This window comes from Mauremys mutica, chromosome 2 (assembly GCF_020497125.1).
Source record: "Mauremys mutica isolate MM-2020 ecotype Southern chromosome 2, ASM2049712v1, whole genome shotgun sequence".
Taxonomy (NCBI): domain Eukaryota; kingdom Metazoa; phylum Chordata; order Testudines; family Geoemydidae; genus Mauremys; species Mauremys mutica.
In genome coordinates this window covers 230,085,921-230,098,441 of record NC_059073.1, presented here as the reverse complement: position 1 = coordinate 230,098,441, position 12,521 = coordinate 230,085,921, and the positions used below count along the sequence as shown (strand labels likewise).

Genomic DNA, 12,521 nt, shown 5'->3' with positions numbered 1-12,521 from the left:
ACCAACAGAAGTAGTTTGTTCTACCAGTTTTGGAACACCACGTCCCCAGATGATGTTAGTTATGCTGACAGACGCATTCTTCTGTTAGCACAGCTGCATCTACACTGTGGGTTTTGTTAGTATATCTTTGTCAGTCAGGGTTGTAGTTTTTTCACACCCTTGACCAGATAGCCATACCGATTTAAGTTTTAAGCATAGATCAAGCCTAAGTAATAGAAAAAAAAAAGACTCTTCAGAATTCACAGAACACAAGCAATGCTTACATCTGAGATTCTTGTCGACAACATATGGGCCATGTTCAACAAAAAGCCCAAACATTGATGATCCTCCTGGTCCACCTTGGAGCCAGAGAAGGACCGGGGCATCCTCTGGCTGCACCTGTTTAAAGAAGAGACAAAAGAAATAGATGCCATTATACTATGGGCTGATCTACACTACCGCTTAAGTCAATGTAACTTAGTGCTCTCCCATCAGCATAATTCATCTTCACCAGCCACACCACATTGGTACAGCTGCACCTATGCAGCGCAGTAATGTAGACTTGTCCTATGTGAAAAGAAATACACATTATTTGTTACCTTCATTGACAAGAATCAGTTTTAGCCTTTTCGAATCTTTAAGGTTCTGTCTACGCTGCAGCTGGGAAGATGTGACTCCCCACGCATGTAGACAGACTCACGCTAGCTCAGCTCATGCTAGCAAAGGGAGAATAGAGTAGTGTGGATGTAATAGCACCGGTGGCATCTTGGGCTAGCCACCCAACCTCAAATCCAAGGTGTTGGGCAAGCATGACTCAGGTGGCTAGTGCAAGCCACCATCAATGTCACAGTGTTCACACTGCTATTTTTAGCAGGCTAGCTACAGCTAAGCTAGCATGAGTCTGTCTACCCAGGCTGGGAATCACACCTTCCAGCTGCAATACTGACATACCCTGAGGGTCTTACAAATCTCTCTGACGTTTCATTATTATATGCACAATTTGTCTATGGGGGATGCTTGCCCCAAAAATAGCTACTGCTACAGAGAGCCAGACAGGGCAAGCTTCAGAAATGGAGAAGAGGAAGCAGCAGGTTTCAAAGTCTCCCATTCCAGAAGTAAAGAATGATTGGGACTTATGTTGGGAGCAGATGGAAGAAACATAGACTTGATAAGTAGCCAGGATATAGTGGGTTGCAGAAAAACATGGAGTTGTGGGAGAGAGAATTGAGAGTAGTTATGACTATTTACGATTTGCACTGCAATCCTACCTATGGCTCTATTCATGGATCAAGGCCCCAGGGTACAAACACAACAAAAAGTCAGTCCCTGCCTCAAAGGGCTTAAAATCCAAGTATAAGACAACAGATCAAGACAAGGGGAGTACAAGATAACAATAAGAAAAGAGTAGTCAGTGGTATGCACAGAGCAGCAGGTGATGGGAACTGAAAAATGCTCATTGTTAATTTCAGTTAACTGTTCCTAGCTGATTTTGTTTTATTCACACTAGCAGAATATTTGGGCTCACAATACTCCAAGAAAATGTTTAAGTTTTTTTCACTGGGGTTTTATTTTTTTTCCCTTTTATGCAAAATCTTTCAAAACAGAAGGCATCATAAGGTCCCACTCCCCCTTCTGTGTTTTTGAATGGTTTACAGCAGCCCATCTCAATTTAATAGGAATAGGATTTCTGAAAAAGTTTTCTTGATTTCACTAGAACTCTAGCATTAAGAACAAATTTTGCAAAAGTGCCTAAATCCCATTTTCAAAAGTGACTTAAACCTAGGAGCCTAAGTCCCGTTGACTTCAAAAGTGCCTCTTTGGAAAATGGGACGTAGGGCAAAAAATATTCAAAGGTGCCTAAGTCTACTATTTCTTTATCAAGAAGGCCAGTAGAACCTAGAAATACACTATGAAATGCCAAATACATTATTAAAGTGTCTTCTACCAACAGAAAAAACATAATTTAAGGACAGCTACTGATGATATTAGTAAGTGTATATTCAATTGGACTTCTGTGGTAGCTGTTCACTGAATTCTTCTGGTGCCCCCTACAGGCCATTTTTTTAATTTGCTGAAAGCAAAAAAAAAAAAAAAGTTTAACTATAGACAATTAAAAAAAAAACTACAGAGTACATTTTTTTTCACCCTGCAGCACTAATTTGCTTCTTTTGTGTAACAGGTACAAAGAACTGTTAACTGGTTTCTCCAGTCTTAAGTAGCAACCCTCTGTTAGAGACTCCTTCTTGAGTCAGTTCTGTATAAATAATGCTATCCAAGTAGGAAGATCAGGAATATGGCAGGTTATTTAACAAGAGTATTGAATACAGAAACAGTGGGGCTGTCACAACAGCACCCAGGATTAGTGGATTTAAAGCCATTTTACAAGTTAATATTGTTAGAGCACATCCTTCTTAGAAGTTGTCTATTGTTATTCACAGAGCAAAGTTCTTTTTCCCTAAAATATTCCGAAGTTAACTCATACCAGTAAAGGCTTAAAAAAACATGATGCAATGGGACTTCTTGGCTTGATGGCCTCAACTTTATCTCCATTTAAGTTCACTGTTCTGCAATTTCATTATTTGTACTGTTTTCTGAAATCCCTCCTGACAGGGGCTTGCGAATGACCCACAAGCCATTTTTCTTGTATTATACAGATCTGTCTTTCTGTCAAATATTTTGAGTACTCATTGATAATTATTTTCAGAGCTTTTTAATGCCCCATTTTATAGACATCCAGGCCCAATCCTCAGCTGCTGTAAACTGTCTTCATGCCATTGCAGTCAATGGAGCATTTCATATTTACATCATCTGAGGATTTGCCCCCTGGTTTGCATAACTGGACAATGCCTCTAAAATCAGAGTATGGGAAAAGCTGGTTTCCCTGACGACTTTGGGCAAAATCTTGGCCCCACTAAAGACCATATCAAAACTCCCATTAACTCCAACTGGGTCAGGATTTCACCCAGCGGGTGAGTGTTGATCGTGCAACAATATATGCTGGAACTTTCTTTCGCAGAGGTGCAGCCCATTCTATGCCAGAGTCTCTTTGCACCTCCCCCCACATCCTTTTGAAGAATCATATGTCAAAAAAAACAGAAAGCAAAATTTGGCCAGTTTAAGATTAACTGACTTGCATTAGACCAAATACCCCTCATGTTATCAGCTGCTGATCCAAGAATGAACTTTTTAGCTTTTTTCAGCCACATTCTGTGTTACCTCTTTAGGAAAGAGATTTCTCTTGTTGGTGGTGAGAAGCCTTACAAGACTTCAATGACTGTTTTGTAATTTTGAGAGAGAACATTCTTTCCACACTTCATATACTATTACTCCTTCATAGCGGAATATTAGGCATTTTAGAGGTGTTGGCATAACTGGCCCATTTAATTGCTTACTAAATACCTAAGAGGTGAATAAAACTGGCAGGTGTTTAAGTCTTAGTGAGGTCCAACAACAGAACAGGGACTACTGGTTGGCACAGCAAGAAATTAAATTAAGTAAAGGGTGGGGAAAGATAAGAGAAAGGGAAATGCCAAAGAAAGAATAGTTTGCTGAAGATTTTGAATTTGGGGATGGGAAGAGAACAGGTTACACCCTGAAAAGCGAAGTTTATAAAATATGTAAGGCAAAGCATTTAGATACCACTTTTCCTAACTTTAGTGAAGTCAACTATTCTATGAATTCTTTCCTCGGTTCCTCGACACCCCCTGTAGCAGAATGTTTTCCTTGTTTCAACAGGACAATCCTCTGATACCTCACCCTTTTAACAATGCTTTCTTGAGAACAGGAAAGATCTTAACACACACTACTTGGCACCCCGTACCTAAGGAGTATAGCTCTCTAAGTAAGTTTTATTTACATAAATTTTTGAGACAGAGACCAGATGTCTGATCAGCCACCTGAAAAAGTCAAAACAGCTAGATATTATTTTGTGAAGACCCAGCTATATAACACAACAAGGGCAGCTAGAGCAAAACAGCCAAAGTGCACAAGGCCAAAGATAGTATGCAAGAATCAGACTAGTCAGTTACATCAACACATGGAGCCTAGTAATTAGACAAATAAATAGCTATCTAAAATGGAAGATTCTAAGTAGTTGTAGACACTAACTTCTTTTCAACAGTTACAAAAGTGTGGATAAGCAAATGTTCTGAAATCAGTCAAATCCCTACAACCACCACTAATAATAATAATTGGAAATATACCTATCTCCTAGAACTGGAAGGGACCTTGAAAGGTCATTGAGTCCAGCCCCCTGCTTTCACTAGCAGGACCAAGTACTGATTTTTGCCCCAGATCCCTAAGTGGCCCCCTCAAGGATTGAATTCACAACCCTGGGTTTAGCAGGCCAATGCTCAAACTACTGAGCTATCCCTCCCCCCACTAACTGTCACAGATCCATGCTCTGAGATACTGAAATAATCTTGGGGCTATCACCTTGCCATATGTCTCAAAGCCACTTTCCCCCTTTAGATAGGAGCATAATTTAAAATACCATTATACAAGCTGGTACAGCACATCAGTATCTTCTCAGAGCAAAAAAATATAGCATGATAGAGCTGGGCTAGTTGATTTTAGGGTTTGGGGTTTTTTTTTAAATTAAATAAACCATATACACCTGTTGGAGATTGCACACATCATACCTCCTCACAACAGATTCATTTTGCTAACAGTCTGGAAAATATCAGCTCTCTAAGGTTCAATACTATATTTGAATACAGCTTCCCCTACATTCTCTAGTAATTTCAGAATATTAAATGAATTCCCCTGCAATCTAATAGTTAGAGCAATACTGAACACCAAGATTAGAAACTGAACACTGATTTTCCCCGTTTTTTTTTTTAAAGTCATCCAAGATTTATTTGTAAGAGAACAAAGTTACAATCACAAGCTTTCTATCCTATACATGATGAAATGGGCATAATTAGAGCTTGAGATAATTCTCAGCTAAGGAACAGATTGACAAAAGTTCAATCTATACAGGAAACATAAGAAGGAAGAGGCAGAAGGTTACAAATAAGAAGGCTAGTGAGATCAAGGACAAGGAAGAGAGTGTGAGTAAAGATACAGGAAATGAATTTGCAATAACGAAAATGATAACCATTTCATTCTCACAGTTGCCTATTTCTATAAAAAGTTGCTTAGGAAAACCCCTCTAGACGCACCTTCCCTACATTACAGCAAGTTTGCACAAGTTTGTCTCTCTCTCTCACACACACACACACACACACACACACACACACAAACTGATCTGAGATCAATTTTAGACTTCTCAAATCAGCCTACAGCCATTTCAAGCCAAGCTGCAGCCACCTAGAATGTTGTGGCTGGGGAAAAAAAGGAGGTAAAGTACAAGCAATCCTTTCAAGAGGAATGTATTGTGTTGTCTGGCTACCATTAAATAGATGTTCACCCTTATTAAATAGATGCTCATGTTTGGTTTCTGTTATGCCTAGCTTTCAAGGTAAAGTACTGCTATTCTGTAGTCAGCTTTCTGTTGTAAATACACTAAGTGGGGGGCGGGTGTTGTTTTTTAAATGGCACAAGAGTATTTCATCTCAATAGTACATTTACCTCAGCAGGGAAGAACCAGAAGAAGAGATTGCTGTTGTGAGTCTTGTTCACTGTGAGATAGCCAGAGTAACTCTTCACATTTACTCCGTGGAGAGGCCCAACCAAACTTAACTGCCTTCCTAGAGAGAGACAAAAAAGATTGAAACAAGCAATAAAGAGAGGAGTATTCAGGTTAACATGTCTGTCATTACAAGGAATAAACCTAGGGACATGCAGATCCCTCACTGACCAGAGAAGAGAACAGGGAGGGAACAGCTCACTACCCACTTGCCTCTCATAGCAAATACTACCCCTCAAGCAGCCATGCTTCCTGGACCCTACCCTTTCTCCATGGGATCTGGAATGGGAATTCATCACTCTGAAGACCTCAGTTGTGAATGAGAGGCAACATCCAAGAGCACTTGTGGTTCTCAAAATTTTCACAGCCTGAATACAGAAATGCCTCCCTCTCCCTCAGCGTTAAGTATATTAGTGGGATTCTAAGATGCAACACTCCAAACCGAAATTTCCCAAAGGCTGGGATGGTTCAGATTCTGTGTGCCATGTCTAGAGATGGGCCTGAACTTAGAATTTACATATATATCAATTCTACATTTACTACAAACACACATGTACGGCAGTCAGGGCTCTATCTGAAAGGGAAGAACACTGATCCCCTTACTAAAAAGCAACAAGTAAAACAAATACAAGAAAAGCAATGGAGTTTCTCTCATCAATCAGACCCTCTCTAGGATGCAACTTTTCTTGTATGAGATGCAACATCTGAACCATCTTAGTCGGCTCCTATATTCATGTCATTTGCCACATGTTTGTACCAATTTAAGTGAACAATTGTAGAGGTGTTAAAATGATATTGCACTTTAACAGTGAGGTTTTATGCATCAAAATTCTTATTCTTCTATCTCTGTACTTCTCAAGGCACTTCCACAGCAGAGGGCTATAGGTAGGCCTCAAGTTTCTAATACCTCAATTCTTTTAAAAGATTATTTTACATTATGTTTAGTAGTATTTTATGTAGCATCACAGCTAACTAAATCTGCACTTGCCAAGTGAACAGTTCATTATGCTGCACAATCTCCTTGTTGTTCAATGTCTACACGGGGATAAAAGCTCTGCAGCACAGCTCCAACTGACTCAGGTCAGCTGACTTGGGCTCAGGCTGCTGGACTAAAATTGCTGTGTAGAAATTCAGGCTGAGGCTGTATCCCGAGCTCTGGGACCCTCCATCCTCACAGAGCTCAGGCGCCAGCCCAAGCGCAAACATCTACACAGCAATTTTTCATCCCCGGAGCCCAAGTCAGCTGACCTGGGCCAGCCACAGGTTTATTTGACTTTGTGTAGACATACCCTATAGCTTCCAAGCTTCAGTAATGAACAGCTGTTCCCAGTCATTAGTGCAAGTTAGTAAGGGTTCTACAGAAAGTTTAGAAAGAGGTCGTTTTTCTAGGCAGGTAACTTGTAAACATCTTACCTTCCTCAAGTCTCCCACTTTCAATATAAGGGGTAAGGAAGAGTGGCTGCCCTGGGTCTCCTCTTGATGGTGTGGAACAGCGGATCCTTTTAAACATGTTGCGAAAGACACTCCATTGTTTACGAGCACGACCTAGCTCGAAGGTCACACTCAGGCTCAGCAAAGTCAGCAGAACAGTCGCCTTCCACATTTTGTCATTTAATCCCCCTAGAAAAGACAGCATACCACAAGTCAGACACAAAAAGGAATTTGCTGCTGCAATCACTTTGTTTTGCTTAATGGTTTGTCATGTCATATAGTTTTATCCCCATCTTAACACACATATTAGGAGTCCTCTAGGCACCCATTATCTAATATCTACTGCAGAACAAAGCACTTTCACTTCTTTAAGTTGTTCTCACTTCCACAGCAATAAAGCACAAATATAGAGAGTTGCTGCTGTTTTACAAAGCACAAAGCAGACAACTTGCACTACTGAGGGGAAACCAGAAAGCTGTCACAAATATTCTTAAGAGGCGAGATCCAACATCAGTAATATTATTCTTAAACCAGTGAGCGGCCCACACTACAGAGTACAAGTTTTGCTCTTCAGTATTTTGAACTTTGGAGTTGTTTCCCTCTGGAATGTTGGCTCAGACCCACACCCACATCAGAGTTAAAAAAGTGATTTTTTTGCATTTTAAAAACAACCTATGTACAAGTCTTATGTGCAGCGTTCAATATTGCAACCATTGAAGGAGAAACAAGTACAAAAACCACAAAAACAAGAAACAAAACACCAACACAGAAAGCAGAATATTTAAATACTTAAGCTCTTTGGTGTAGAGACCATCTTTTTCTTATGTGTGCAAGGTGCCAAGCACAATCCCTGATCTGGACCTCCAGGCGCTGCAGTGACATAAATTATTCATTCTAATACTTCCTTGTGGTGGTTCTGACATCAGTCATTGGAGGGGAAGGGAGCAAGTCATAGGTAAGAGAAAGAGTTTTCAACTGTTATTTTTATAGTGTATCTGTAGTTGTCAAGCCTACACATTGAGGATTTGGGGATTTTATTTGTACAGCACTGTACCAGGGCACTAGGTCCTGTAAGTGCAGGTATGACCCAGCACAGCTGGGAATTCTGAGGGATGTAGTCCACCAGGACTAACTGGAGTGTCCTGGGATCACATAAGCAAGGCAGACAATAAAAGTCAAGGCCAGTTGCCCAGTCTGGGAGAAGGCCTGTGTGAGAAGCAGGGGCTGCTTGAAAGCCTCTATCTGGGGAAGCTTGGAGAAGAGCTGTTACTTCCCTCATGGCAGAGCCCAGGAAATAGCTGAAGAGAGGCTGGGCCAAGGACTAAATCCCTGTAACCAAAGAGGAAAAAGAGCTGCATGAGCTCACTGAGGGTCCAATAAACAGAGTGCGCCCAAACACAGCTGGGGCAAGAAGCTGGTAAGCAAGCCAAGGACCAGGGCCGGCTCCAGACCCCAGTGCGCCAACCACGTGCTTGGGGCGGCGTGCCACAGGAGGGTGGCAGGTGGCTCCGGTGGACCTCCCGCAGACATGCCTGCGGAGGGTCTGCTGGTCCCGCGGCTTCGGTGGAGCATCCGCAGGCGTGCCTGCGGGAGGTCCACCGGAGCTGCGGGACCAGCGGACCCTCCGCAGGCACGTCTGCGGGAGGTCCACCAGAGCTGCGGGACTGGCGACCGCCAGAGTGCCCCCCGCGGCGTGCCGCCCTGCTTGGGGCAGCACAATTCCTAGAGCCGCCCCTGGCAGGGACAGCCTGAAGATAGTGTGAACCCTTGTAGCTGAGCAGTGAATCAGCTGCCTGGAACTCTCGCATTAAAGGATGGGCCCCAGGACTTAGGAGAAAGACTTGAGAAAACCTGCTTTGTAAAGGGTGGGGGCCATTTTGAATGGTATTTGAAGACCCAGAAGGAAGATCTTATATGTTACTAAGATTTGTGGCATGCTGTTATATACAAAGGGGAAACTGAGGCAGTGGTACAGCTAAAAAGATTACGCAGAGGCAGCATCCCTCTTACAAGCATGTAGTGTACCTCAGGAGCCCATTACAACAGGTTACCCCTCCTTCAGCCCCCAGCATCCCTTGGAATTAAAAGCAGTGTTACTTCACAGAGACATCACAGAAGAAACAAACCATACGGAAGTGCAAACATTTCAGCCCTCTGTCTCTGTTTTACTGAAAAGTTAATATACATGTAAAGATATAAACATTCACACCAGCTGTTACACTTAGGGCCCCTTCCACATGGGGGCTGGAGCCATGTTAGAAGCAGCAGATTAAAATAGCAAGAGACACTGCTTCCTTGCACAGGCCCTCTGTAAATACAGACAAGGCTTAAGAGACCAAAGTAAATCAATGATAATTCCAGTTGTGTTCAGAGATCATGCAGCAACAGAACTGTTCTCTAATGTAAAAGAAGTTGGAGCATTTATTTGCCCTAGCTCTAAATGGATTTTCTTGTATTGCAGATTTATGACAAGTGAACCTTTCCTGTCACACACATCTCTGCTAAGAACAGAATGACCTGAGAATGTTTCCTCTTATCTTTCTTTCCAGTTTTAGCCCCGGAGAAAATCATTGCAGAAGAAAACTGATGCTTTTGCTTGGATCTTTATAGCTGCTTCAAGTCAAGTTTTTCTTCACTATTTTAAGTCATTCATTTAAAGACCGTAATATATTTGTTTTAAGTACATGTACTTCAATGTTCTTCTGACCTTCCTGCAAGGCAGACACCAATAAAAAAGCCCCACTAATCATAACAGAAAGGAAGCCCTCAGAATTTAAGAACATTTAAGCACACTTCAAATTTTCCCAATGTGAAATAAGTTCATAGATCAGGGGCGGGCAAAGTTTTTGGCCTGAGGGTCACATCGGGTTTCGTAAATTGTATGGAGGGCCGGTTAGGGGAGGGGGTCATGGCCCAGCCCCCACCTTCTATCTGCCTCCCCCCACCCCGGAATCCTGCCCCATCCAACCCTTGTTCCCTGACTGCCCCTCTGAGACCCCTGCCTGAGCCACACACCCCTTCTCCCTGTTCCCTGACTGCCCCTGGACCCCCGCCACCCCATCCAACCCCTCCTCTCATTCCTGATGGCCCTCCCAGGACCCCTGCCCCATCCAACCACTCCTTCTCCCTGTCCACTGATTGCCCCAGAACCCCTGCTGCTGTCCCTGACTGCCCCCTGCTGCCCCATCCTTGAAGGCCTTCATAAATCTCTCTAGCTTACCCTGGGAGTTCTCTGCACTCTCTGTAGGGTTGGGGTGAAGGGCTCCCAACTCTGGGCTCCAGGAGTCTCCCCAGGAAGGCATTCTTGCCCCTTTCCTCCCAGCTGACTGGACTTTCCTTCCTTTTAAAGGACTTGTCCCACATGACTGACAGATCTGGAGGGGTGGGACTAGCCCTGCCCCCATGCATCTTGGCATCAACCTCACCAGTGTGGGGTCTATACACCCTATCAGTCCCATTTAGCAAGCCACTGCTAGTCTATTGTAGGGTTGCCACCCATCCGGGTTTTACCCAGACAGGTCTGGTTTTTGGCATCTGTGTTTGGGTGCCTTTTAGGGTTGCCATGTGTCCAGTTTTGGGGACCTAGAAACCCTAAATAGCACCTGAACGAAAAGCTCAGTTACCGCAGGGCATGGGGAGATGCCAGGTCATTAACCCGTGCCAGCCCCTGCTCAGCCAGGGCTACCTCCTACATGCAAGGTGACCGGGGGAGGGGAGGAGCAAGAGACGTGGGCAAGGCCTTGGGGGAAGAGGCAGGACAGGGTGTAGGGCTTTGGGAATCCAGTTACCAGCAATTAGAAAGGTGATAACCCTAGTCTATTGCGACACTATAAAAAGTAATATACCAGGACTTTTCCATCTCCACACGAGACCTTTGTCATTATCGTTTAACTATTTGCATGCATGTGATGTGGATTTATATCAAAAACCGGCAAGCTGTTTTAGACAGATGAGTCTCAGTAAGTGCTACCTTGGGACAACAGAATACATGAGACAAGTAGTTTCTGGGATCCAAATCAGCTACTTTAATATCACTGTAGAAAGCTCGTAATGTCAAAAATAAAGATGAGGTAACAGTTCACACTGATGTTTAAGTAACTAGCCTAATTCCAACTCTTTATAAACTGATGTTCTTTTCAAATGTGTTTAAGAAAATTAAAGTGTTCAGTAAAGAGATTAGCTTTTCAATGACAAATTCATCTAGAAGTATGTTGAGCTACTTTGATAGAACAAACTTATTTTAGGCCAAATTCTTCAAAGCAGAGCAGCCACTTTGCAATTCACTGCAAGTATAATCCAGTCTCAAAGCTATCTTAACCAGACAAAGGAAGATCACCCCAATGTAATGGTGATCCTTTTGTGGCATATAATAGATGGAGGGGCTCTTGGGGCCTCTTATCCCTGAACACAGACACACACACACCAAGGTGTCCTTCCATCATCATCCTCTGCTGCATCTTCAGCCCCTTGAGACTGTTGCTGCCAAAGTCCAGTAAGTCAGAGCGGCCCTGTACAGAACAGCAGGAGGATTCAGGAGGGTGCAAAACTGAGCTTTAAACCAGATTTGCATGAGCACACACACCACTCTCCATTACCAGTGCCTTGTGCAGCTGAGTTCCACCCCAGGGTCTGCCCATTTCTGTGGAAATTACGTGTCTCTTTAGAAAGGACACAACAGTAATACATAGTTTTAATGCATCCAGGTATCTTACTGGTAATGCCCAGTTCCTGTTTCACTTTGTATTTGTAGTCCGTGTTCCTATATAGCTGCTGAAATATAGCCATTCTTCCTCATAATTATTAAGTGGCTTATTATGGATTGATTGTGATCACAGTGCTTAGTAGAAACAAAACTAAGTGCTTTTTGAGCCTCTCGCAGTTCAGCAATGTAGCACATGATGCAAGCGGTACAAGAAACAGGTAGGTAGATGGTTCCTTAAACTTTATCACTTCTTAGCAATGTGCAAGAACAGCCCAGTTATGTAGTTCAGTAGCACCAAGACTATATTGTAAAGCTTAGAATGCAAGGCAAATTAAAAAGATGGAACTGAAAGTAACGTGTTGAAGTTAAACTTTACACTTTCACAATAATGTGAAAAACACACCACTTACACCTACATGAAGTCAGTCAACCATTTAGTGAATACACCTCCTAGCATTACAAGTTATTTCCTTTTATGGATTTAACGAGGAAGACAATGTTATTCGGCAAGCCCAGTCTTGGGGAATGGAAACGAGTGAAAAGGCAACCTGGGTGACCATGCAGGATGCAATTTCACTCTTCACACCCTACTGATTCAACTTTGTATGGTGCAATACAGCCAAGCCAGTGTATTCCATGGACAGCTAGCCCTAAATTCTGCAGTACCTTTGGAGCAGCAAACTGGAAAGTGTGGTAGCGTTATTTAATTTACAAAAAAAATCAGTACAGTAGCCCATGCTACTCCTTTGGTGGTTTGAGGGGCTGGGGAAGAGAGAGATG

General features: G+C 42.8%; 1 protein-coding gene across 4 annotated transcripts in view; it reads right to left on the bottom strand.

The window, feature by feature from the left end:
* The window catches only part of CPVL (carboxypeptidase vitellogenic like), a 97,957-nt gene that overhangs the window by 71,797 nt on the left and 13,639 nt on the right, over positions 1-12,521 (bottom strand). For all 4 annotated transcript variants that reach the window (XM_045007580.1, XM_045007581.1, XM_045007582.1 and 1 more), the window contains exons 2-4: positions 7,022-7,228; positions 5,551-5,669; positions 264-378 (exon numbers count right to left, since the gene is read on the bottom strand). In XM_045007580.1, coding sequence (XP_044863515.1) covers positions 264-378; positions 5,551-5,669; positions 7,022-7,211 — 424 coding nt within the window. In that variant the 5' untranslated portion in view covers positions 7,212-7,228. The remainder of the gene's footprint in view (positions 1-263; positions 379-5,550; positions 5,670-7,021; positions 7,229-12,521) is intronic.